The 22,754-nt window shown below is 46.7% G+C and overlaps 10 protein-coding genes across 10 annotated transcripts; 1 reads left to right on the top strand and 9 right to left on the bottom strand.

The window, feature by feature from the left end:
- Window positions 1-1,964: 1,964 nt before the first annotated feature.
- HD556DRAFT_1440533 (uncharacterized protein) lies at window positions 1,965-3,702 on the top strand (the record flags this gene model as incomplete). Its single annotated transcript, XM_041306125.1, has 14 exons — window positions 1,965-2,037; window positions 2,103-2,135; window positions 2,177-2,205; window positions 2,258-2,272; window positions 2,326-2,364; window positions 2,420-2,448; window positions 2,507-2,520; window positions 2,573-2,604; window positions 2,652-2,727; window positions 2,784-2,843; window positions 2,902-3,036; window positions 3,100-3,331; window positions 3,389-3,446; window positions 3,502-3,702. 14 exons carry the CDS (start codon window positions 1,965-1,967, stop codon window positions 3,700-3,702), a joined length of 1,026 nt encoding a protein of 341 aa, XP_041163003.1.
- A 1,775-nt stretch (window positions 3,703-5,477) lies between these two features.
- On the bottom strand, window positions 5,478-5,781 carry HD556DRAFT_1440534 (uncharacterized protein; the record flags this gene model as incomplete). Its single annotated transcript, XM_041306126.1, has 2 exons — window positions 5,478-5,671; window positions 5,718-5,781. The coding sequence occupies 2 exons, from the start codon at window positions 5,779-5,781 to the stop codon at window positions 5,478-5,480; spliced, it is 258 nt and encodes an 85-aa protein (XP_041163004.1).
- Window positions 5,782-6,187: 406 nt separating this feature from the next.
- On the bottom strand, window positions 6,188-8,034 carry HD556DRAFT_1353841 (uncharacterized protein). Its single transcript, XM_041302419.1, has 13 exons — window positions 7,992-8,034; window positions 7,901-7,933; window positions 7,831-7,850; window positions 7,764-7,778; window positions 7,674-7,712; window positions 7,590-7,618; window positions 7,518-7,531; window positions 7,433-7,465; window positions 7,195-7,254; window positions 7,002-7,136; window positions 6,702-6,945; window positions 6,595-6,643; window positions 6,188-6,539 (listed from the first exon to the last, which is right to left on the bottom strand). The coding sequence occupies exons 5-13, from the start codon at window positions 7,692-7,694 to the stop codon at window positions 6,342-6,344; spliced, it is 783 nt and encodes a 260-aa protein (XP_041163005.1). The 5' UTR covers window positions 7,695-7,712; window positions 7,764-7,778; window positions 7,831-7,850; window positions 7,901-7,933; window positions 7,992-8,034; the 3' UTR covers window positions 6,188-6,341.
- HD556DRAFT_226458 (uncharacterized protein) lies at window positions 7,634-8,669 on the bottom strand. Its single transcript, XM_041309949.1, has 6 exons — window positions 8,542-8,669; window positions 8,232-8,491; window positions 7,992-8,175; window positions 7,901-7,933; window positions 7,831-7,850; window positions 7,634-7,778 (listed from the first exon to the last, which is right to left on the bottom strand). Exons 2-6 carry the CDS (start codon window positions 8,382-8,384, stop codon window positions 7,719-7,721), a joined length of 450 nt encoding a protein of 149 aa, XP_041163006.1. The 5' UTR covers window positions 8,385-8,491; window positions 8,542-8,669; the 3' UTR covers window positions 7,634-7,718.
- A 2,599-nt stretch (window positions 8,670-11,268) lies between these two features.
- On the bottom strand, window positions 11,269-12,478 carry HD556DRAFT_226135 (uncharacterized protein). Its single transcript, XM_041309948.1, has 5 exons — window positions 12,455-12,478; window positions 12,146-12,398; window positions 11,855-12,089; window positions 11,741-11,798; window positions 11,269-11,685 (listed from the first exon to the last, which is right to left on the bottom strand). Exons 2-5 carry the CDS (start codon window positions 12,288-12,290, stop codon window positions 11,482-11,484), a joined length of 642 nt encoding a protein of 213 aa, XP_041163007.1. The 5' UTR covers window positions 12,291-12,398; window positions 12,455-12,478; the 3' UTR covers window positions 11,269-11,481.
- Window positions 12,479-13,371: 893 nt separating this feature from the next.
- On the bottom strand, window positions 13,372-14,166 carry HD556DRAFT_1353873 (uncharacterized protein; the record flags this gene model as incomplete). The annotated part of the gene is made up of 1 exon (XM_041302420.1): window positions 13,372-14,166. A coding segment is annotated over exon 1 (239 nt), but the record flags the coding sequence as incomplete, so codon positions are not given.
- Window positions 14,167-14,502: 336 nt separating this feature from the next.
- HD556DRAFT_1440537 (uncharacterized protein) lies at window positions 14,503-16,240 on the bottom strand (the record flags this gene model as incomplete). The annotated part of the gene is made up of 2 exons (XM_041306127.1): window positions 14,503-15,954; window positions 16,016-16,240. The coding sequence occupies 2 exons, from the start codon at window positions 16,238-16,240 to the stop codon at window positions 14,503-14,505; spliced, it is 1,677 nt and encodes a 558-aa protein (XP_041163009.1).
- Window positions 16,241-17,804: 1,564 nt separating this feature from the next.
- On the bottom strand, window positions 17,805-18,533 carry HD556DRAFT_1232809 (thioredoxin-like protein; the record flags this gene model as incomplete). The annotated part of the gene is made up of 5 exons (XM_041297543.1): window positions 17,805-17,918; window positions 17,980-18,153; window positions 18,216-18,283; window positions 18,335-18,357; window positions 18,412-18,533. The coding sequence occupies 5 exons, from the start codon at window positions 18,531-18,533 to the stop codon at window positions 17,805-17,807; spliced, it is 501 nt and encodes a 166-aa protein (XP_041163010.1).
- Window positions 18,534-19,353: 820 nt separating this feature from the next.
- HD556DRAFT_226590 (uncharacterized protein) lies at window positions 19,354-20,684 on the bottom strand. Its single transcript, XM_041309951.1, has 5 exons — window positions 20,598-20,684; window positions 20,298-20,549; window positions 19,893-20,246; window positions 19,420-19,835; window positions 19,354-19,366 (listed from the first exon to the last, which is right to left on the bottom strand). The coding sequence occupies exons 2-4, from the start codon at window positions 20,378-20,380 to the stop codon at window positions 19,490-19,492; spliced, it is 783 nt and encodes a 260-aa protein (XP_041163011.1). The 5' UTR covers window positions 20,381-20,549; window positions 20,598-20,684; the 3' UTR covers window positions 19,354-19,366; window positions 19,420-19,489.
- A 257-nt stretch (window positions 20,685-20,941) lies between these two features.
- HD556DRAFT_1534945 (uncharacterized protein) lies at window positions 20,942-22,610 on the bottom strand (the record flags this gene model as incomplete). Its single annotated transcript, XM_041309584.1, has 8 exons — window positions 20,942-21,208; window positions 21,294-21,487; window positions 21,673-21,762; window positions 21,892-21,948; window positions 21,987-22,072; window positions 22,168-22,241; window positions 22,287-22,418; window positions 22,566-22,610. The coding sequence occupies 8 exons, from the start codon at window positions 22,608-22,610 to the stop codon at window positions 20,942-20,944; spliced, it is 945 nt and encodes a 314-aa protein (XP_041163012.1).
- Window positions 22,611-22,754: the final 144 nt, after the last annotated feature.

Here is a 22,754-nt window from a genome sequence, read left to right on the forward strand (position 1 = left end):
GACCAAGTTCGGTTCAAGTGTTTCGCTCGTGCAAATATTCCATGATCAACATCCACTATGATCCCCTGGATTGATTTATCTTTCTTCATGCAAAAATATCCTACTTCGGCCACTCAAAGTAGGAGCGGTCATTATCCTTCAAACCCGTTTCCGTGACCCCAAACACTAGACGATGGTATAACTAGCAATGAGCACGAATGCCATCGTTACCATACGTCCACCAAGGTCGCATCTCATCCACCTACCACTATAACCATAGTCTCAAATGATTCCACTTGGCGGTCGATCATCAATGCATATCGCTTGGACCGCTATTTTTCAGCTTCGTGGAGAGCAGTCGGATGTTGAAGCTGACTCAATCTAACCTTAGCTAAGTTGGCTGTGGTTTCACAGTTGCCTATTTTGTTGTAGCGACCTATGATTGAGGTGAGCACGATAACATTGAAAGACCGTCGATATCTTACAAGTATCTTCAGCACTTACATTTGGGCAAGAGGTATGTCAATGCTATGACCGGAGCAGTCATCTTGCTAAGAATGGCTTGATAGGTCGAACTGATCTGGGTGAGTGTCATAGGAACATACATGAAGATGCACTTGATTCCGGAGACAACGCTGGTCTGCAATGACAATTCTGTATATCGGTGCATATAGCTTATTTGTCGCGGTCACCATTTTGTGCTAGCTTGAAAGCTAATATTTATTCACAACCCAGCTGTGCATCAAACAGCGCGAACTAAAAGTCCTACTCACGATCTTTTGGCATTTGCCAAATCGGCGATTACCATCAATAGTATTACAGGAATGAGAATGTACAATGTGGTGAGTTATCAGTGCCACTTTGATGAAAATATGCACTATCCTAATTCCGATATAGTGCAATCGATGGATCTTCCTAGGATGCTGTTCAGGGGTGGTACTCCTCTAAGTGGTGGGCACAACTGTGCATGTGGCGATCAATCTCCGGAGTGAAGATTTAGGTGAAATGAGGAAAGCAGCGCATGGGATTAAATGGTGAACGTTGAGGGTTGTGCATTTGCAGCCCGGAGGTGAGTTGATCATGACTTTGTGGTAGTTACTTCATTTCTAACTTCTATACTGGCTTGCCAACTTTCTGTGACGTAAGGGCCACTCTTTCCTCCCTGTGCCCTCTCATTCCTGTTTGGATGGTTTTATATTCTCCGCACTTCAAATACGGATCTTGAATTTGATGCAAATCGAGCGCGGTGCACCCTGTATCAGCTCCGTCTTATCGTCTAATGACATTCTTATACTATAAATAGACAACGACCGAGGTGAAGGCAGGAAGATGAGGTGGTGGCACGTGCTTAGGAAACGGAGGAGCAGGGGCATTGGAAGGTCTTGAAGGGGCTGTACAGGTGAGTTTTCTGTCTGCTTCGTTTGGACTTTCCTTGTTTTACACTCTGACCTCATTGAACGGCCCCGGAGGTGCTGTCACGTTCAGGCCTGCGAAGCAGAGACTGAATCTAGAGGTAGCATTGCATCTTCACTAGATATCAATCATGGATGCTCAATCGGATGTATCAGGCTGTGCAAACGGATACATACAGCGCTCAATTAGGTTGTTTCTGGCTGTGAAAATTGATGCCTGTCACCACTGCAGTCTGCACCAACATCACGTTACAAATCAAAGATTCTGCACTGACCGTTTTTGGCACCCCTATGAGACAAAAGTCCGATGTTGAGGCAGAGAGGTATGTTGATGTTCTTCAATTTCATGCAGCATTAAAGTGTTCCGCCCTCGCAACTGCCACTTGACGACCAACATCTACGCTGAGCGCCCGGATTGAGTTCATCTTTCTTTATCATTTGAAAATACTTACTTTGGCGTAGTGCATGCAGGAACGGATCTCATTTCGATATTCCAAAAACTATATCTAGCACGAATGTCATTTTCATACGTCCACTAAGTTCGCTCCTCACCCACACCGATTCTGGACCGATATGACTATAGTCTCAGACGATCCCGCTTGGTGGCCGACCGTTAGTGCAAGTCTTTTTTTGAGCTATTTTATAGGTTCGTAGAGAGCCGTCGAATTTGATGCTGTCAATGTCTCAATCTAACCTCGTGCGGTCTCGCAGTTGCCGCCTTCATGGGAATAACATATGATTGGGGTGAGCATGATGATATCCAAGGACTGCTGATTTTTTACAAGTACTTTCAGCACTTACACTTGGACAAGAGGTATGTCGATGCTACGACCGGAGCAGCCGTTTTGCTGAGAATGGTTTTATAGGTGGAACTGATATGGGTGAGTGATGCCTGGTATCAGAGAAACACACATGACAATTCATTTGATTCCAGAGGCAACACTGGTCCCAAATGACAGTCATGTATCTCGGTGTATGTACCTTATTTGTCACGGTTTCCATGTTGTGCTGACTTGAAAGTATTTTAGACGCGCTACCTTGGAATCTTATCTGCTGCGTATGTTCTGAAGGCTACACAATCGGTGTCGTGCTAATTGTCTATCTCTCATAATCAGCGTGTACATGCTGGGTATGTTTCAGCACATTCGTTGTCTTTGCTTCTTCTGACCGGTGGCATTCAGGGAGTGTGCCGACCATTTTGCTGTCAGATACAGTGAGTCTTCTGCACATATCACTGCCATTCCCTCCAATTAACCGTAGTGCCCTGTAGGAGTGGGTGTGGTTCCTTGCTACCTTATTGGTTCACTAATGGCTGCCGTGCTATACTGCCACAGGTGTGAGTCTGTTTGGGGTGTGTGCTACCTGAGGCTGGTCACTCACTGGATTCGTCAGGCTTAATTTCGTACAACGTATGGAATTGGACAGTTCAAGTGGCATTTGTAATGCTGAGGGGTAAGCTTGGCACTTATGAGACCTCAGTGATGTTGACTTGACTGAAACATGCTGCAAGTCATCATAGTCATTCGGTTGTATGCCATGTATCAGCGATCCAGAAAAATCCTGATATTTCTCGTTGTCACTGTCCTGGCTGTCAATATTTTTGACGGAGTGGCCACCGTAATAACGACAATGCAGGTTTCAGGGGGTGAGCTTAATTGTGGATGAAAATAAATGTACACGGGGCTCATTGATGATCGATGGATACCAGAGGAATTCATTCTCTCCGGCACTTATCAGTGCGAGGTTGACTATCCGGAAGATGTCCTACTTCTGATGTCTGCCAATTGGATACTCACCACCGTGTGGGAGGTCCTCACACTATGTCTCGCAATCTGGATTGCGGTAAAACACTTCCGTGAACTGCGACAACATTCGGAAGGAGGAATTTTCGAGGACTGTTTCATGGTGTTGATGAAAACTCACGTGGTTTACTTTGCGAGGTAAGCTCATGCTGTGATTATCGTTCCTTTTTACCACTGAAGTGTCGGACATGGTAGTTTTGTTGTTGTTTGTTGCTTCGAGCTCATTGTTGATTTCACTCCAACATTATTAACGGTATGTCAACCTTTCACTTGCCTATGCACGCTACCACAATTTATTGTTTCTATAGACCAATTCCCTGGGCGCTCAGATTGTTGTTGGTTTGTTTCAGATTTTCCAGGTCGTGCAGATTTTTGTCCTGGGACCGCGCCTGATACTTGGCATTCGAGAATATCACGCTAAGCTCGTTGCCGATGCCGACGCAGCGACTGTTATGACCTCAATCGCTTTCCAGGAGCGTGTGCATATATCGACTGGCAGTGGTGTGTGATACTCGGTGAAGTTAACGGCTGCCTCGTACTCCAAAAGGGCGGGGGATTTTGCCTTTATTTATTCCCACTTTCGTGATGGTGTTTATTTGGTTGATTTCAAGGAGACATAGAGTTTTCGTCATAGTGGGTGACTTCCCATAGGCAAAATAATGCGGATTATCATATACCGGACTTTGAAAAACATTTTCCAAGTTACGCAATCAGATATTCTGTACGAAAAACCAAACCATAGGCCAACGGAATATATTTTATATCAATATCAAGCATGGCAAAACGAGATAGAGACAGAAGTAATCGACGATGAAGAATCCGCACTCATTGTTGCAGCTACTGTACTGGTGGGAACTGAACTGACTCGACAAGAACGCATTGACAGATGGAGTGTATGCATTGCCGGCGCCGTCATAGTGTAAGTCAACCATGAGTATAGAACTTCAATTTCGGAGTGTAGTGTTAGTGAGAGAAAGGACCCAAACCAACGAATGCTCACTTTGTACTCCTCAAAAATCGTCTCTCTTTATGCCAGACAAACTTGTACAACTCTGTACAGGCACCCAGTATGTATACGAGGGATCCGTGAAGTATCAAACGGCGCTGGAGCGGTGGTATCAAACGGTGGACAACAGAAGGTAAGATTATGTCAGCGGATGTGAGTGATCCTGAAAAGGCAAGTCTGAGTTTATTCCCGTTAGAATAATCTGTAGGGGGGGGGGGTACCCCCCCCTACAGATTTAAGGTTTATTGAGGGGGGTAGACCCTTGATGAATTTCAAACGGTGACGAAATGTCACCCGGCATCGCGGCACACCTTCCTAATACGTGAAATTATATTCTATTCTACATTATTTTTGCCTACGGGAAGTCACCCAGTATCTAGTCAAGTGATTTGCTATATGTGCTGACAATATTTAAATCAATATACTGGTTATTTTTTTTACTGACGCTAGCCGTCCACCCACACTTGCACCAACCACTGGTCCTCGAATGGGTGTGCAAGAGCCAAGTCGAGTGACAGTGCACCGCTTCAGCTTCTCAGCAATCTGTCCTTGAGTCATCTTCTTGCCTCATTCAACGTCCCACCCTTGTCCTCTCACCTGACTCACGCGAACTGGCTTACAGAAGATTAGCTGTGTTTAGGATTGTTACTGAAGCACTACTGGGGGATACATGCATCCCATTAAGCATTGTGATACGAAGGCCATGAGTGAATTTGAATGCTCCTGCACCATTTTTGTAGCTGAGACCCAGCGCCTCTAGGGAGTCAGGGAAATTCGAAGGAATCTAAGGTACTAACGTCTGAGCATGGCACACCAAACATAACACGGCTCGTTGATGTGACGCACCCAGGAACGGACATGAAGGCACAAACACAAGCGCTAGTGCAGGAGTCGAGTATTTGTTGCTCGATTTCAGGTGGTGGACGTGATAGCGAGTTCGAGACAAGGAAGGGTCAGTCTCTCGATGTATTCCTGTGGGAAACCGTGAGCTTCCACGCATCTTATAACGACAACTTTTTGAGCGCTCTCGTGCAGTTGTGTAAGTAGCGAGAACGAGAAAAAATGTCTGCTTGGGTGCAAGCAGATAGTTTTTGGGTGGAAACTCCGTAGGGGCAACCCGGCCCCGATAGTGACCCTGACCTGTGCAAAAGTGAGCCGAGGTAAGCTGCCATTCCCATATTAGTAGGAGTGAATGCGACGTAGAGAACTGAATCTCGGATCCCTAAATCGTAGGAGCCGCGAGGCGACGCATCGAGGTGAAGCTAGATGAGGGGATAGTTAGTAACAAAGCAGTAAGAAGGCATCTGCATGAGCATAAATGCGGACATCTGTGTTAATACAAGCATCCGCATTGATGCGGGCATCCACATCGATGTGGGCATCTGCGTCAATGCAGGCATCCGCGTCAATGCGGGCATCTACATCAATGTGAGCATCTGCACCCATGCAGGGATAGATGTCGGTGCGAGCATCTGCGTCGATTCAGGCGCGCGTGTTCACGAAAGTGCGGGAATCCACGTGCGCACAGCGACATGTGTTGGTAAGGATGGTACTCTCGCTCGCCATTGGCAGAAGGTGTCATGGTGACTGGGTGGATGATTCCTCCACTTATTGAGTTCGCTGGTGAGAAACATGATGAGAATTCACAACGGTGAACTTCTTACACGAATAAGCTTGAGAGAGCAGTGCCATAGCACCTTCGAGTGCTCTCTACTCATGGCCGGCTTCCCTACCGGACATGCTTTCATTGTGTGCGGCTGCACACGAGGATCTGAGTCACCAACGCTCACTGGAGTTTGTAGCAGAAAAGAAAATCTGAAAGGCGGCAGGCTGCAGACAGGCTTGCTGGAGTGCAGCCTGGGCGGTAGGTGGAAAAGAGAAGCCACGTGCTGCACAGCCGCTGCACGGAGTATTCTAACCTATTCTCGTCGGAGTAAAATTCCAATCTTCAAAGCTTTAACTTACAATCTTCAGCGCTCATCCATTGTCAGCACGTATAGGATTAAATAATAAAACGAAAACTTTGTATGTCTCCTTGGAATCTACTTCGGGACACCAGATAATACATGTAAGTGGGAATAAATAAAAACAAATTATCCTACTCCTTGCAGAGCACTAGGCGACTGTGAACTTCACCAAGTATCAGACGCCACTGCCAGTCAATATATGCACACGTTCCTGGAAAGCGATCGAGGTCATAACAGTCACTGCGTCGGCATGGGCAACGAGCTTAGCGTGGTATTCTCGAATGCCAAGGATCAGGCGCGGTCCCAGCACAACAATCTGCATGGCCTGCAAAATCTGAACAAAGCCAAGAATAATCTGAGTGTACGGGGAATCCTATAGAAACGATAAATTGTAGTAGTGTGCATAGGTAAGTGAAAGATTGACATACCGTCACTGTTAAGGAAGTAGCGAACATGATGCAAGAAATAACAACCATGCTACCACATCCGATCCTTCAGCGGAAAAACAGGAACTATAATCATGATATGAGCTTACCTCGTAAAGTGAACCGCGTGACTTTTTATCAACACTGTGAAACAGTCCCCTATAATCCCTCCTGCCAAATATTGTCGAAGTTCACGGAAGTGTTTTAGCGCAATCCAGACTGCGAGACATAGCGCGACGACCTCGAACACGATGAACAGTGTCAAAGAAATAGCATACAGGAGTGATAGATCATTCAGGACCACACTCTCAGAGACAAGCATGCATTGATAAGTGCTGGAGAGAGTGGGTTCCGCTAGTATTCATCAATGAGCTTCAAGCACGTTTGTTTTCATCCACAATTAAGCGTACCCTCTGAAATATGCATCGTCATCAGTGCGGTGACTACTCCGTTGAGAATATTGACAGCCAGGAATATGACAATGAGGAATATCAGGATCTTTCTGGATCGTTGATACATGGCATGCAACCGAGTGATGATGATGACTTGCAGCATGTTTCAGTCAAGTCAAAATCGCTGAGGTCTCGCAAGTGCTAAGCTCACCCTGCAGCATCGCAACTATCACAGTAACCGTCCAATACCATACTATGGACATCCCAAAGCCTGACAAATCCAATAAGTGACCAGCCTCGGGTAGCACACGCTCCAAACAGACTCACATCTGTGACGGTATAGCACGACAGTCATTAGTGGACCAATGAGTTAGTAAAGAACCACACCCACTCCTACATGGCAACACGGTTAATTGGAGCGAATGGCAGTGATCTGTGCAGAAAACTCACTGTATCTGACAAAAAGATGGTCGGAACAGTCCCTGAATGCCATTGGTCAGAAGAAGGAAATACAACGAATGCACTGAGACATACCCAACATGTACATGCTGATTATAAGAGATAGACAATTAGCACAACACTGATTGTGTAACCTTCCGAACATACACGGTAGCTAAGATTCCAAGGTAGCGCGCCTGAAATACTCTCAAGTCAGCACGACATGACAATAATAACAAATAAGGTACATGCACCGAGATACAGAACTGTCATTAAGGACCAGGGTTGTCTCTAGAATCAAATGTATTTTCGTGTGTTCCTCTGACACCAGACTCCACTCACCCAAATCAGTTCCACCTATAGAACCATTCTCAGCGAGATGGCCGCTCCGGTCGTAGCATCGACATACCTCTTGTCCAAGTGTAAGTGCTGAAAATACTTGTAAGAAATCAGCAGTCTTCGGATATAATCATGCTTACCCCAATCATATGTCACTACAACGAAGGCGGCAACTGCAAGGCAGCCGTAGAGGTTAGATTGAAATATTGGATCCGACTGCTCTCTACGAACCTGTAAAATAGCTAAAAATACGATTTGCATTAATCGTCGGCCACAAAGCCGGATCATCTGGGACTGTAGTCATATTGGTAGAGAATTGGGTGTGGATAACTTCTTGGTAGATGAGTATGACAATTACATTCGCACTATATATGTATACCACCATCCAGTGCGAAATGAGATAAAGGGATGGTATCTGTGCAATTCACGTAGATGAGGCAGTTGCATCATCAAGATATCAAGCTGTCGTACCATAAGGATGCTAATTATGTAAATGTGTGCGGAAACTTGCAATGTGGTCGACGACCGGTAATGTTTTGAGTTTTTGTATTCCTTATATAGAAATTTCGGGCATCGTGAAAATGCGACTGCCGCGACCGGTGCATGTGGTCCAGACACAGGCATGGCTGCTGCTGGTTCGGATTTTGTGCAGGTACATGTTGAGGGCACTGCATTAGTAGGATAATAGTAGCTATAAATGTATTAAGTTCGCTGGAATACTAGTTTAGAGTCTAGGTACGAGTCAGCGTGAGTGGTTGCTACGAGCTACGAGACGACGTACCTCAGCGAAGCTTTGAAATAAACGCTGAGGTGGAAAAAAAACGCAAAACGCGGAATGTGTGTGTACTGTGTGTTACATGACCATCAGCAGCCACTGATGAGAGTCACAATACTGTATAGTACGTATATATATGGTACCTGAAGAGGGTGTCAAGAAGTTGTCCTTGTCAGCCTCGCAAACATCAGATTGGAAGACATACTAGTGCATAATCATCAGGATGAAACGACAAAAGTTGCTCAACCCACCGATAACAGAAAGTCGGCTTGATTTGTGAGTTATTGACATTCTGGCACTAGTACTGATCTGTCGCGGGCGTCGCGGTCGTCACGGGCACCATCTTTTAGCTAGGCAGACGAACCTGAGTATGAGATTGGGAGGTAGTACCGACCACTTCATCAGCAAACTACCGGTTTTGGATACAAGATTCCCACAGCAACACAACTGGCACAGCCCCACAGTGGTACAGTGCGCAGAGCACACAGGGCTAACAGTGCGGCACAGTCTCACACAGCGCACAGGGTCTTACTGCATCAGGAAAAACCCCGGCGTGCATGAGCGAAAATCTCAGTACTACTAGCTAGTTGTTAGCAAACAAGACTGAGGTGTTGACATGGGGCACGACGGTGTCGCTTAGTACCGGATCCGGAGTGACTCACATGTGTCATATGGTGCGAGAAGAAGTGAGTGGAAGTATTGCATCAAAGGTGCAAGATATTTACCATGGCATCGCTTAATGTTCGGCAGATACACACAATCTATCAACTCCACAAATAATGCGCACTCCGTTGAGTCCGTTCTGTTGATCATGACGTGAGTTGTTCGGTATAGGAGAGACTATCGCTAGTGGCCCAGGTAAGTTTTGTTTGAATAGCGGGAACGTGAACTGATATCATTCAGCTCATACCCATAATAGCTGCTTTCTGATGGTTTGGGAATCTAACGAGTATGCACAGGCTCTCCTTGCTGTAAGTGTATCTTGTTCGTAATGATCAGAGAAATTTACACTATTATCAGCTTGCACGTTTCATCATTGTCGTCCAGCACAGCCGCGAGTCTCATGAGGAGTTGGGCTTGCCCTGCGAGATGTGCTTGAAGTTTAGCCTGTGTTGGTTGCACCATGCTTGAAGCTTGAATTCACGCATTACGTAGTCCTTAGCGCTTAGCCATGGCATCCCACTCTTTCAAAGCCTAACCAAGGCCACCTGATGAAATCGTACAGCTGATCAACTTTTGTTCACATCTACATTCACGGTGAGTGTCCCATCCCTTTTCGATTGTTTTTCGCTAAGCAAACCCATACAGAACCAGCTTTGTATAATTTGTTAGCATGCAAGGACTCCAATGCCACAAGAATTCTCAAGTCTCGAATCTTGATCGTCAATTGGAGTTTTGAGGTGTCGTTATAGTAGCTTGTTCATGCGAAATATAGAGGGCGTTTCAATCTACATTCCCAATGTGAGTCAACAGAAGGGCATCAACTGCATGATGGATTCAGTCTGGCACGGTTTGGATTGGTTTTCATTGGAATGAGCGTCGATGGTGTGCATTGGCAGCTGTATGACTCGGTGAGTTATTCCCTCAACTTCTTCAAATCGCCAACTTTCTGATGGTGTGCCAACAGAATTTTACCGCCTTCAGCCATTGTGCATCTGAGCATCATTTTCTCTCATCTGCTCTCTCGACGCTCTCTTGATATAGCGGTGATGATGTATCTTCATCATCCATCAATTTCGGAATCTCACGTCTCTGGTGAAACCTGATACCTCTTACCACCGCACCAACTCCACGATACAAATCGAATATTTCGCGCTCACCATTTCTGGCGTCCAGATGATATGGTAGCCCAATTTCCGACGTGGAGAGCGAGAGGGTGCGCATGAAGCAACAGATGACCTAAGGGTGAGATGAGACATTGAGACGTATGCTCGCTGGGAGGTATTGGTACCCAGAGTAGAATGCGAATTTGCTTCTTCGTGCGAATCTCCCTATTTTTGATGGCTGACTTTTCTGGTTCGGTGTCATGCCGCAGCTACATCGAAAGATTCACCTCTCACTGTCTCGAACTCGCCATCACGTCCGCAACCCGACATCAAGCAGCAGATACTCGATTCCTGCACTATCGCTGGTGCTGATGCCTACATGTCCGTTCCTGGGTGCATTGCTGTCACCATTTTGAAACCACGTTGGCTATTTTATGTTTGATGTACGATTTCCAGATGTTCAAGTTAGCCCCCCTGGATTGATTCAAACTCCCCTGACTCCACAGAGGCGCTGGGTCTCAGTTAAAGAATCATGGCCTTCATATCACAATGCTTGAAATGGTACGTGAATCTCGCGGTAGTGTTTCAGCAACGATCCTAAACATATTTATATTTATATTCGTATCCGTATTTCCACCTCGTCAAACGAAAGTGAAAAGCGAGTTCGTCCACAAGCATTAACCAACTTCAGCTTCAAGACTGATCCCTCACGTCATCAAGCTACGATGGACGAACGTGCTTCGCACACCTTGTAATCACCTTGAATGGATCATCATCTGTAAGCCAGTCGGTGTGATTCAGGTGAGAAAGCAAGGGTGGGACATTGAATGAGGCGAGCAAACGGATCGAGGATAGATTGCTGAGGAACTGATGCAGTGCGCTGTCAGGCAACTTTACTCTCGCGCGCGCTGCCTAAGCAATCATAAAAATGATTGTCATCGCACAGAGAAAAGGACGAATGGTTGGTGCAAGTGTGGGTGGGTAGCTAGTACCAGTATATTGAGGATATTGATTTAAACGACGTCAGCACGTATAGCAAATCACTTGATTAAATAATACAACAACGTTGTATGTATCCTTGAAATCGGGCGACTAATTAACTTCGATTAATACCTTCATGAAAGTGGGAATAAATATCCTGCTCCTTACAGCACCAGACGACTGTCAACTTCACAAAGTATCACACACCACTGCCAGTCGATATATGCACACGCTCCTGGAAAGCGATTGAGGTCATAGCAGTTGCTGCGTCGGCATCGGCCACGAGCTTAGCGTGGTATTCTCGAACGCCAAGGATCAGGCGCGGTCCCAGCACACACATCTGCACGACCTCGAGAATCTGAAGAATCCCAGAAATAATATAGTACGCGTCCAGGGGATTCTCCTATAGAAACGATAAATTATGGTAGCGTGCATAGGCAAGTGGAAGATTGACATGCCTCTGAGGATATTGGAGTAAACTCAAGGACGAGCGTGAAGCAAGAAACAACAACAAAGCTACCACGTCCGATCCTTCAGTGGAAAAACAGGAACCATAATCACAATGAGCTTACCTCGCAAAGTGAACCACGTGACTTTTTATCAACACCGTGAAACAGTCCCTTACAACAACCCCTCCTGCCGAATGTTGTCGCAGTTCACGGAAGTGTTGTACTGCGATCCAGACTGCGAGACATAGCGCGACGACCTCCCACGCGGTGCCGAGTATCCAAGCAGCAGAGGTAAGAAGTGGGCTATCTTTTGCATAGTCAATGTGGCACAGATAAGTGCCGGAGAGAATGAATTCCTCTGGTATTCATCAATGAGCCTCATGCACATTGATTTTCATCCACAATTGAGCTCACCCCCTGAAAACTGCGTCGTCGTCATTACCATGGCCACTCCGTTAAAAGTGCTGACAGCCAGGAAGGTGACAATGAGGAATATCAGCATTTTTCTGGATCGCTGATACATGGCATACAACCGAGTGCTTATAATGGCTTGCAGCATATTTCAGTCAAGTCAAAACCGCTGAGGTCTCGCAAGTGACAAGCTTACCCCACAGCATTACATATGCCACATCAGCTGTCCAATCCGATACCATGTACGAAATTAAACCTGACGAATCGAGTGAGTGACGAGCTTCAGGTAGTACACACTCCAAACAGACTCACATCTGTGGCAGTATAGCACGATAGTCGTTAGTGAATCAATAAATTATTGAAGAACCACACCCACTCCTACAGGGCAACACGGTTAATTGGAGAGGAATGGTAGTTATATCTGCACTAGACTCACTGTGTCTGACAGCAAGATGGTCGGAACACTCACTGAATGCCATTTGTCAGAAGAAGCAAAGACAACGAATGTACTGAGACATACGCAACATGTACACGCTGATTATGAGAAATAGACCATTAGCACGACACCGATTGTGTAGCCCTCCGAACATACGCAGAAAATAAGATTCCAAGGTAGCGCGCCTAAAATACCTTTAAGTCAGCACAACATGGCAACCGTGACAAATAAGGTACATGCACAGAGATACAGAACTGTCATTGGGGACCAACGTTGTCTCTGGAATCAAATGTATTTTCGTGTGTGTTCCTCTGACACCAGACTCTACTCACCCAGATCAGTTCCACCTATAAAACCATTGTCAGCGAGATGGTTGCTCCGGTCGTAGCATCGACATACCTCTTGTCCAAATGTAAGTGCTGAAAGTACTTGTAAGAAATCAGCAGTCCTTGGACATCATCATGCTCACCCCAATCATATGTCACTCCAACGAAGGCGGCAACTGCAAGGCAGCAGTAGAGGTTAGATTAAAATATCGGCAGCATCAAATCCGACTGCTCTCTGCGAACCTGTAAAATAGCTAAAAGTACGATGTGCATTGATGGTCGGCCACCAAGCGGGATCATCTAAGACTATAGTCATATTGGTAGAGAATTGGGTGTGGACAAGAAGCAAACTTGGTACATTAGTACGACAATAACATTCGCACTATATAGTGCGAAATGAGATAAATGGGTGATATCTGTGCAATCCACGTAGATGAGGCAGTTGCATGGTCATCAGGCTGTCGTACCATAAGGATGCTAGTACTTGTGCAAAATCTTCAATTTGCAACGTGGATATGAAAGTCGTAACGTTCACTCCATTTGATGCCGAGTTTTTGTATTCCTTATATAGTCAGCTCGGGACCATGCCTATCGGAGTGCCAACTCTTCGCAAGCAGACGAGTATGAGATTGTGAGGTACGACCACTTGTTAATAAATGAGGACAACCCGAAGAAAGGCAAGCTTGGGCTACACACCTTTTACACGTGCACTAGCGAAAAGCTCAGTACTAGTTGTTAGCAAACAATACTGGGACGTTGACATGGGGCACGGTGGTATCGCTTAGTAGCTAAGCGCTAATTACCGGATCCAGAGTGACTCGCATGTGTGCGAGAAGTCAAAAAGTGAGTGGAACGTATTGAATCAAAGGTGCAAGATAATGACCATAGCGTTGGTGATGCTATCATGATGTACGATGAATCAGTCATAGCACCAAAAATTCTCCTTGCGAAGACGTGAAATGAAGCACAGGTTGTCATAGCAGTGAGGAAAGAACCGTTAATAAGAGAGAAAACTGTGAGGGCGCAGCAACACAGCATGGATAACGATAAGCTTGTAGAAGGGTAACTTGAAAACTTATCTGAGTTCCGGATCAGTGTCAGGTAAAATTGCAAAGGCCCAGAAATATTCGCAACCTATTTGTACTGGCGGGGAATCACTCGAAGCCGCTCGACTTAGACCCGGCCAGACACACCGTCTAACAGGCCAGACAACGGGCGAGCCTTGGCAGGTGAGCGCTTCCGCTTGACCCTGTTGTCTTTTCTGAAAGCATGTCTATTGCAATGCATCGTGTTGATTCGTGCACTAGGTTCGCATCACCCGGTTCTCCATGATGGCGTTGCCTTGGTGGTCGGTGAAGAGGTGAATTTAAAGACAGGACTTCTCATGTGTCTAGCATGAACGAAATATTGAGTACAAGCTATATCCCCGTAACTTTCAGCGTAAGCCCAACCGCGAACCACAGCGTGAGTTACTTTTCTTCGAGGTCATACTTTCCGAATTCAGACATATACCATGATAGAGTAGACGTACACAACAGCTATATCACACTAGTCTAAATACAAGCATTACATTAATGTAACATCCATTCCTACGCTTCTCATGTCCCACTGTCGTCTGAATCGTTCTCCCATAGCTTATCCGAATTTTCGTAAGGAGAGTTCCGAAGCGCCCCCAGTTGTGAATGTGCTTTCTCCAGTGCTAATCGCAAATCAATATCGGCAGCACAATTCCTCAAGTAACGCTCGTAAAATTTGAAACTCCATAGAGTTGGAAATACCTCGGCCAGGAAGTATGGTACACGTGCAACTTTCGACACCCGGGAGTACCCAAGATGCAGGTTGCGAAGGGCGGTTTGTGTAGGCCAAAGCGCCTCGGTCCCGTCCGGTGCTCGAGGAATCGTTGTCGATTGCGTAGCATCCACCGTCAAATGTAGGGTCTGCAGCGATCTGCACCTGAACGCCAATGACATCATGGCGGTGAAGGTGACGCTATAAAAGGCGCGCCTCTTCCAGGAGATGAACTTCAATTCCTGAATGCTCGGCCAGGCAATTGGGACATCTTTGAGGAACCTATCGTCAAGTTCGAAATTTCCAATGCCGATGAATTTAACAGACGACAGCCTCTTGAACTTGAACAAGGGCCGGAAGATTTCGGAGTGGAGTGGGATGACGAGCAGATAATCAGGATGGTCTGATTTGTCGACCACATAGATCCGTTCCAAATGCTCAAAAGTTTGGCACGACGTCGACAAGGATTCCACAAACGCGGTGACTTCGGCCGGGCTAGCAGATCCGCGATAGCTGATATTGATGCGTGATAGTTGTCGGGTGGTGACTTGACGAAGGAAGTGCGTGCACTGTGACAAGGAACCCTCAGAGAGATAGAGGGTTTTGAGACTAGGCAATTCAAGGGGTATACCACTCGCGTCGCAGGAGGTTCCGCACAAATTGAGCTTGAGGGTCTGAAGACACCGTGCTTGCTGGATATTGGTGATCATCTGCCTCGTTAAGGACACATCGATTGCGAAAATGGCCAGTCTAATCAACTTTGGCAGCTTTCCAAGACTCGGAGGGACTGTCAAAGCCGCGGTACCATTGCCCGCCGATACTGATAATTGGCGCAGGCCATGTGCTTCCGTGGGCAGAGCAGCAAACAGTTGCTCTACCTCATGTGTTGGGATGCCAGTTATATCAAACCGGAGCGCTTGCAATCCAGGCGAAATGAACTGCCGAAGCAGCCAGAATTTTGAACTACGCTCCAGAAGACCAAACACGGCCTCGAAATGCAATTCGCAAAGGTTCGGGAAGAGTGTGGCAGGGGGGAACTGCTCGAAAAGCCTCTTCAGGACATGACCAATGACGTCTGGGCGCAGGATAGGGCGAAATAGATCCAGGGCACTACCAATGCCATCTGTGCGCCGCCTAAGCACTGGACCGCGAGGTAGCTTCGGCGCGTCAGTGAAGCCATCGATGCTAACAAGCCTGCGCACTCTTGATGCGTTCGCTCTGAGGTGCTCCCACTCGATGGGAGTTGGCTCTCTAGAAAGACGCTACAAATCAGAGCACGGTGAGTATTGTCCTGTCAAAACTCGAATGAGATACTTCACTTACGACAATATAGTCGCGGCAACACCCTTCAACCTTCCCCTCCCAGGTGTCTTGTGGCAGACACATGATAAGGCGTGCCAAACTGGACTGTCTGGACCAGAGGATATCGAGGGCGGGACCTGCCAGCCTGGAGCAAGTCATCGCCACGTTCACCAAGTCCGTCGCAGAGGACTCGACGTGTTGTAACACTGCACGGATGATATCGTCGAATTCGAAAATGCGATGCATGATTCAAAGTTGTCAGTGCTCAAGCACAACACCTTTTATATAGCCAATTCCACAAGAATCCACAGATCCACAGATCCTCTGGTGTATATTCGGGTGGGTATGTTCACTTGTGGAAGTCATGGCATCATTGACTCGATCGGCACCCTTGTGAACATCATGAGACACAAAAAACATTGTTCTGCTGGCACTGCTGTGGTCCGCCACTGTCGCCAAAAACGGCACCTTTTCGCTGGATGTAACGTACTTTTAAATTTCGTTTTGATTGTCCTTTGTGGTCATAGGCCCTATGTCGGACATGGCGCTATGCACGGGAGGCTTGTACAATACTTACGGTGTGGTGTTCCCTGCAGAATAGCCGGAGCAAAATAAACACAATAGTCATCCACATCACAACTTGCAAGCCTTACCATGTATTTAAGACAAGAGCGCCGACAGCATCCACATGCTCACTTTTTCTCTCAGCACCGATGAGTAGTATGGGGTGCATGACTCGAGGAGTGTGCCGGTGACAAGACTGACCTATTCGCGTGAACTACGGAGAGACGAAATTCCTGTGAAATATTCATGAGCAGTCAGTAACATATCATACTTGCGCTATGATTGAAGCTGACAACGTCTTATTGCATTCTAGCCAGGCAGAATATTGGTGAGACAAAGTGTTCGCTACCGTGACATCCTCAGCAGGCTGCTAGCATCGGAGTTTGAATTCACCACTAGCCTCTAGGAGTGACTCTTGCTCAATTAACTCATTATCGACCGGCTCTCGAACGAGTTATGCTTGAAATTCCTCGACATCCAGCCTATAGCGGCATACGAGAATCCTTGATTCCACTTCGCAACTGGTGATCATCCTAAGAATCTAGATTACAAACAATGAGAACACACTGGGAGAAAAGCAGGCACAGGCATCACCCTTACACTCGCAGGAGCCTTCAAATCATAAGAAGGCTCATACCATGAAACAATGATGATGATATTCTCGGTGAGCGCAGGCCAGCTGAGTATCAGCTGTTGGCACGCCATCAAATGAAAAAGTAACAGTCAACTCAGGCTGCCAATGCGCACCCCTCAGAGTTACTCTGCTCCTACCCCCTACTACCGTCCGTTTACTCACCTCCCTACAGTTCTACCGTCTGTTTTCCTCCAATAAAGAAATGTATTCTCTCAAAGTTATATCACCATGTGCCCAGGCCTGGGTCCATCCAGCTGCAGTTGTTTGATGATATGGAAATATTCGGAGCCAAGGTATGTGTAGACTGACCTCCTCCGTCACGCATTTTTGGCCTTGAACTTAAGGAATGCCGGGACACGAAGTGTGGCATAACCCGCATCTATGCAGCAACGAATGATAAAATGTATGACCTACGCTTCCTTGTTTCGGTGCAGGGTAAAGGATCTCAGACACCAGGAAAGGATCGAAGCACTGCCTTTTCGAGGATATTTGAATGACGAGCTTTTTGAATAATTGATTACAAAATATGCCTCTTACAAAGAGCGAAGTGTCTGTACCGTCGCGACACATCACGGTACTACGATCCAAAAACCTGTGCTGCATCCAACGGCATCATTCAGCAAGAAGCTTCTCCACTGTAGCATCAATCGCCTGAGGAGTAGTGGTCGATGCCCAGCGGTTCACAACTTTCCCGTTCTTATCAACCAAGAACTTCTCAAAGTTCCACTACGAGTGGGAAGTTGCGTTAGCTGCATGCACATCGGCGATCCGACCCCACATAACGGACCTTGATTCTGGTGAGGCCCATAAGGCCAGGCTTCTCATTCTTGAGCCATTGGTAAACAGGGCTCGTGTTGTCACCGTTGACGTCGGACTTCTTCATAAGAGGAAAGTTTACGCCGTGATTGAGCTCGCAGAAAGATGCAATGGCGGCGTCGTCACCAGGCTCTTGGCCGCCAAACTATTGGACATTATTGAGCTCTATATCGTAGTGAAACGGCGACTGGAGCAGCGCAGACATACTTGATTGCATGGGAAGCCAAGAATGACGAAGTCGCGTTCCTTGTACTTGTCGTACAACGCCTGAAGGCCTGAGTGTCCTCTGTCAGTCGCATACCAACTTCGAGAAGTATAGACTGCACCTTTGTATTGGGGAGTGAAGCCACTGAAGATTCCGAAGAGTGAATCCCTTGTAGGTCTACCATAGTTACCGACTCACCACTTCGATGCAACATTGACAATCAAGACAACCTTCCCTTTGAGCTGTTCAAAGTCATATGCTTGCCCGCTAGGCAGCTCTGCTTTCAGATCATAAAAAGTGTTTCCAGAGGAAGAAGACATCGTTCGTCGTGAAAGTGAAGGTAGTAGTTGGAGACGCGAGGGCGCAGTGACGCACCGTCGGAATGGCTGAAACGACCGGCAAGTTCCATTGAGTGTGCTGTGGTAATAATATCCTAGAGATCTGATGTTCGAATATTGGGTAATCAAGCGTGATTTTGTCAACGAAGGAGTAAGACTTTTGAATGATATTGCAGCTTTCGTCGACATCGATGCATCGGCGGGCAAAATGAACTGTTGGCGCTTGGTGTACGTCTTGACACGTGTTCATTGATATCTTATCTTTCGTGCGTCATGCCGTAGTCAATGTATCCGGCTCCAGCACGTACCCGATAAATAAATGAGATCTAACAGTACTAAGGATCTGTCATTTGCTCATGAACCCATGGCCACAGGCTGATAGACCCCGACCACGATCACTTAGCCTGGGGGAGTGAAGGTCATACATTTCCACCATCATCGATCATCGCTCCAGTCGTTTACACGCTACTAGTACGGGCTATTGTATCGAGTGGGCTGAACAACGATATCGAGAAATTTTTACAACGGCTGTGCAGGGAATTTGTTTGTGTTCAAAGTTCAAACAGTGGTGTGGTATAATACACTGTACTGGATCGAGTCACGCACGAAGTGCTTGCACTGGTGTCGGTATCCGCGATAAATTTGCAGATTTGTGATGGTGGCCCGAGGTATAGTTTACCTGAAAGAAATTCTAGAGCGGCCATATTCATCATAACCATATGTCCAACCTAGACCATCGAAATATCTGCTAGTCTATGAGGTCAATCAGCCCAACCTCCATAAACCACCTGAATATCGACTGAGCCAGTTTGAAACTGTAGTGTGACCAGAGTCAACATTTACCGTGTCCGCGACCAAGAACACCTACCCATGTGAAAGTAAGCTGATCCTATTCCAACAAAAACCTCTCCGGGCCACGTGTGGAAAAAGACGTGCGGTTAGACTGTAGCAGTGTCAGGATGATTCGAAATTATATTTTCGTTATAACACGTCACAGCTAGGCGACCAGGCTTGCGAATGAGAAGGTCTGGCAATTCGGATTGTACAAATTTTCGGAACGAGAGATGGCACATAGCCGGGAATATGGTCTGTATGGGCCGCTGCGCCTCGGAATACATGTACGACGGTAATGAACAACCGAGCTTCGGGCAAAGGTACGCGATTCGGCGCTGAGGCGACCTATCGGGTTCTTGCAATGCGTACACGGTTATAAGGCTGGAGCCGATCGCAACAATCATTCGTCGGTCGATTGCGTGGATTGCTGTACATGACCATCTCGTTTTTCTAGTAAAGGATACCGCTTATGCTAAGCCGCAGAGTTCTTGAAATAGAGGGACTTACACTCTCGTGTGTCCCTTCCTCCGATCAATCACTTGTATGGATGTGGCGCGCGAAGCTATGTCGCCCGTGTTGTCTACGCAGCGGTAGACAAATACACGATCATCATAGACTTCAGGTTGTCCCACAACAGAAACAAGTTGATCGCCAGGTGCATCAAAATATGTACCGGATGGGGACGCTAGAATGAAGCCGACCGAAACTCCACCCAAAAGATATAGTGATCTTGTTCGACATCGATTGCAAAGACAGATTCGGGCAAGGAGACCATGTCCACAAGATCCTGCAGAGTGGTGACAGTAAGACCACTCAGCGGTACTGAGCTGAGAGGAAAGTGTGTGAGAGCTACTGAAAAGGCTGAAGCGCTGATGTTTGTGTTACAATCTCCAATGAAGAGACTGTCCTGACCCAATATCCACCATAGCCCGCACTTCACACCCAATATCTACCTTACAACGTGACCATTGGCGGTGAGCCGTGGCAAAAACCATTGATTCTTCGGAAATAATATTTACATTGAACACGAGGATGTCAATGTTTTGATTGAGCGCATCTTTCTGGAAACGCCGTGAGTCCAGGGTAAACTAGGAGGTCTCGGTGAACTTGAAGCCCCGAGCAAAAAGCTCAGATTCCATAACGTTTTGCAGGTCTAGCATAAACCTACTAGAAGTTAGCAAGAAACATGACAACACAGATGAAATAGCGGACTATTGCGAAACGACAAAGTTCCTCGGGGTAGGGATGAGCGCTAGCGCTAGCTCGCGATAGGAAGCGACTAGAGCGCAACGCCCGCCATCGCCGCACTTGTGTGTCATCAATAAACGTTACATATTAGTAATAGTGATGTTATCTTGGTTCTGTGAGTTCCGCAGCACCTTGCAATATATCTATTATAATAAAATAGAACGTATTTTTTTTCTCACAGGGGAACAACTTTGAAGTCTGAAGGGACAATCAGGGTCCATAATTAATGTTCTTTATTTTAAAATAGTACATCGATTTTCTTCACGGGGGTCAAACATATTCCATCGTCTTTGCACAACGCCACATTCTCAATCGATTCGGAAACAGCCGAGAGCCTCGGTCCCTTGGTTGAGTGGGTTCGGTGTGTAAAGGCCACCGAACCTGGGATCCGAGGCTTCATATTCCCCCAGCTTACCCCAATTGCTGTGATAACTGCCCCTTCTTTTGATAGCTTCTCGGTCGGTATGCTTTACAGGCTTCTCTGTAATACTCATACATAGCTTCTCGGGCATTGCCAACGAGATGTACCTTGAATAATTCCTGCTGTACTTTCTGCGCTTCTGTGCACCAATTCTCTGGGAAGCAGTATCCGATGGGCGTTCCCAGCCCTATTTACCTCTTCTTCTCCACATTCCGAATCGAGTGACGTCATGGGTATACTTTCCCTACTTCTCGTCGTGTATCGATACAGGCATGTGCTATATTAACAACAAGTCCCAGACTCTGTATCAATACAGTGGCGGGTGCTGTTGGCGATCCGAACTTCACCAAGTCCTGCTGCCTATTATTATTACCTCGACAATTCGTAGTGTCTTCTTCCGAGAAGATATTCCGCAAGTCCAAACAATTGCATCCTTAAGAATGAATATATTTGCATCAACCAACACACGGTGAAAGATTTAGACAGCGTGCATATATACATAATGGTCAAGGTAACAAGAACATCCAGAGAAAGCTTATGCGGGCTTCTTCAGGTGACAGACTTGCAAGGTCTGCGAACGGACGTCCTTCTAAAACCACCTAAGAATTTTGAACTTACCTCTTTTGGTGCTACCAAGCTTGTGAGCGTCTGTTAGACGGGGCACATAATCGGTATTGTAATATATGGCGAAGCGCGCCTGGAATCGAACTAAACATCGAGCTCATGGTACAGAACGATGAGCACGATGTGTAGTGGGTGCAGAGAAGATGTCGGCACTGATGACAGCAAGTTCATAAATATACCTAAGCTTGCAGTTGGTAAATAAAGTATACTCACCTGCAAGATATATATTTACCCCCACCAAGGCGACTGCTACTGCAGCTGCGGAACTTGCTGTGGTACCGCAGCATCTAGTTAATAACGTGGCGCACCTTTTATGGACAGAAAGTGCGAGGTTTGGCCGATCTGCGTGAGGTCATGCAAACCGGATGTAGACTCGTGTCCTGTCAGAGGGTTGCTGGGATTCAGGAAGTCTCACAAGGTCGCCGTTACGATGTCACTATCATCCCAACCAACCTCTATCCCGCCCGCCTACCGCATCAGGATCTTTACCTCCTGATCCCCGCAAGTGTCTCACGCCTGCATGGCTTGTCTACTACCTCCTCGGCTCGGTGTTTGCCTATTTCCTACCCCCATGTCGTCGTCTATAGCTCCCAGTCTACGGCCGCTACGTTCTCCCTCCAGGTGACTAGAACTGCGACGGCAAGCTGATAAGAATGACGAGATTGGCATGATGGTGGCTGAGATGCGTGATGGTGGCTGACGTAGACACCGAGGGTGGTTGCGACGATAGGCCAAATAGACTAAAATAAACGAACGACCGCCCGGACCTTTCCGATCATAGACACCCGCCCAGACTTTATGCGCAGACCTCACAAATTGGCCGTTTCCTACATGTGAAATGTCGCTTTGGAGATCTCACCCCGTAAACCCCACTTTCTGAATCGTACCTCGTGCAGGGCAAGCATACCAAACCTGTGCACAACAATGAGCATTGTGTACTGCCAGTGCAAGTCAGAGGATAGTGTGTACTACTAATCTTTATCATAGTCCGTTGACAGACAGTGCCCAGATAATTCAGAAAGTGCGATTCCTCGGATCTTCTATTCATATTTATCACAACTAACTCCCAGGCATCC

The sequence above is a fragment of the Suillus plorans genome (genome assembly GCF_016647745.1).
Source record: "Suillus plorans strain S12 chromosome Unknown HD556scaffold_14, whole genome shotgun sequence".
In the NCBI taxonomy this organism is placed as follows: domain Eukaryota; kingdom Fungi; phylum Basidiomycota; class Agaricomycetes; order Boletales; family Suillaceae; genus Suillus; species Suillus plorans.

Bases quoted from the DNA above. Each gene is read 5' to 3' on its own strand.
- HD556DRAFT_226458 (XM_041309949.1), bottom strand. From the start codon at position 8,384: ATGCCTGTGTCTGGACCACATGCACCGGTCGCGGCAGTCGCATTTTCA. The intron at 8,176-8,231 runs GTACGACAGCTT...TGAATTGCACAG, and splicing joins ACATAATTAGCATCCTTATG to ATACCATCCCTTTATCTCAT. The intron at 7,779-7,830 runs GTATGTCGATGC...ATGGTTCTATAG, and splicing joins CACTTACACTTGGACAAGAG to GTGGAACTGATTTGGGTGAG.
- HD556DRAFT_1353841 (XM_041302419.1), bottom strand. From the start codon at position 7,694: ATGACAGTTCTGTATCTCGGT. The intron at 7,619-7,673 runs GCATGTACCTTA...AGAGTATTTCAG, and splicing joins TGACAGTTCTGTATCTCGGT to GCGCGCTACCTTGGAATCTT. The intron at 7,255-7,432 runs TGAGTTTTCTGC...TGGATTTGTCAG, and splicing joins CATCTTTTTGTCAGATACAG to GCTTTGGGATGTCCATAGTA.
- HD556DRAFT_226590 (XM_041309951.1), bottom strand. From the start codon at position 20,380: ATGGTTTTTGCCACGGCTCACCGCCAATGGTCACGTTGTAAGGTAGAT. The intron at 20,247-20,297 runs GTCAGGACAGTC...TCAGCGCTTCAG, and splicing joins CGGGCTATGGTGGATATTGG to CCTTTTCAGTAGCTCTCACA. The intron at 19,836-19,892 runs GTAAGTCCCTCT...ATCCTTTACTAG, and splicing joins AGGAAGGGACACACGAGAGT to AAAAACGAGATGGTCATGTA.
- HD556DRAFT_226135 (XM_041309948.1), bottom strand. From the start codon at position 12,290: ATGCTGCAAGCCATTATAAGCACTCGGTTGTATGCCATGTATCAGCGA. The intron at 11,799-11,854 runs GTAAGCTCATTG...CGGACGTGGTAG, and splicing joins CACGTGGTTCACTTTGCGAG to CTTTGTTGTTGTTTCTTGCT. The intron at 11,686-11,740 runs GCATGTCAATCT...TCGTTTCTATAG, and splicing joins TTACTCCAATATCCTCAGAG to GAGAATCCCCTGGACGCGTA.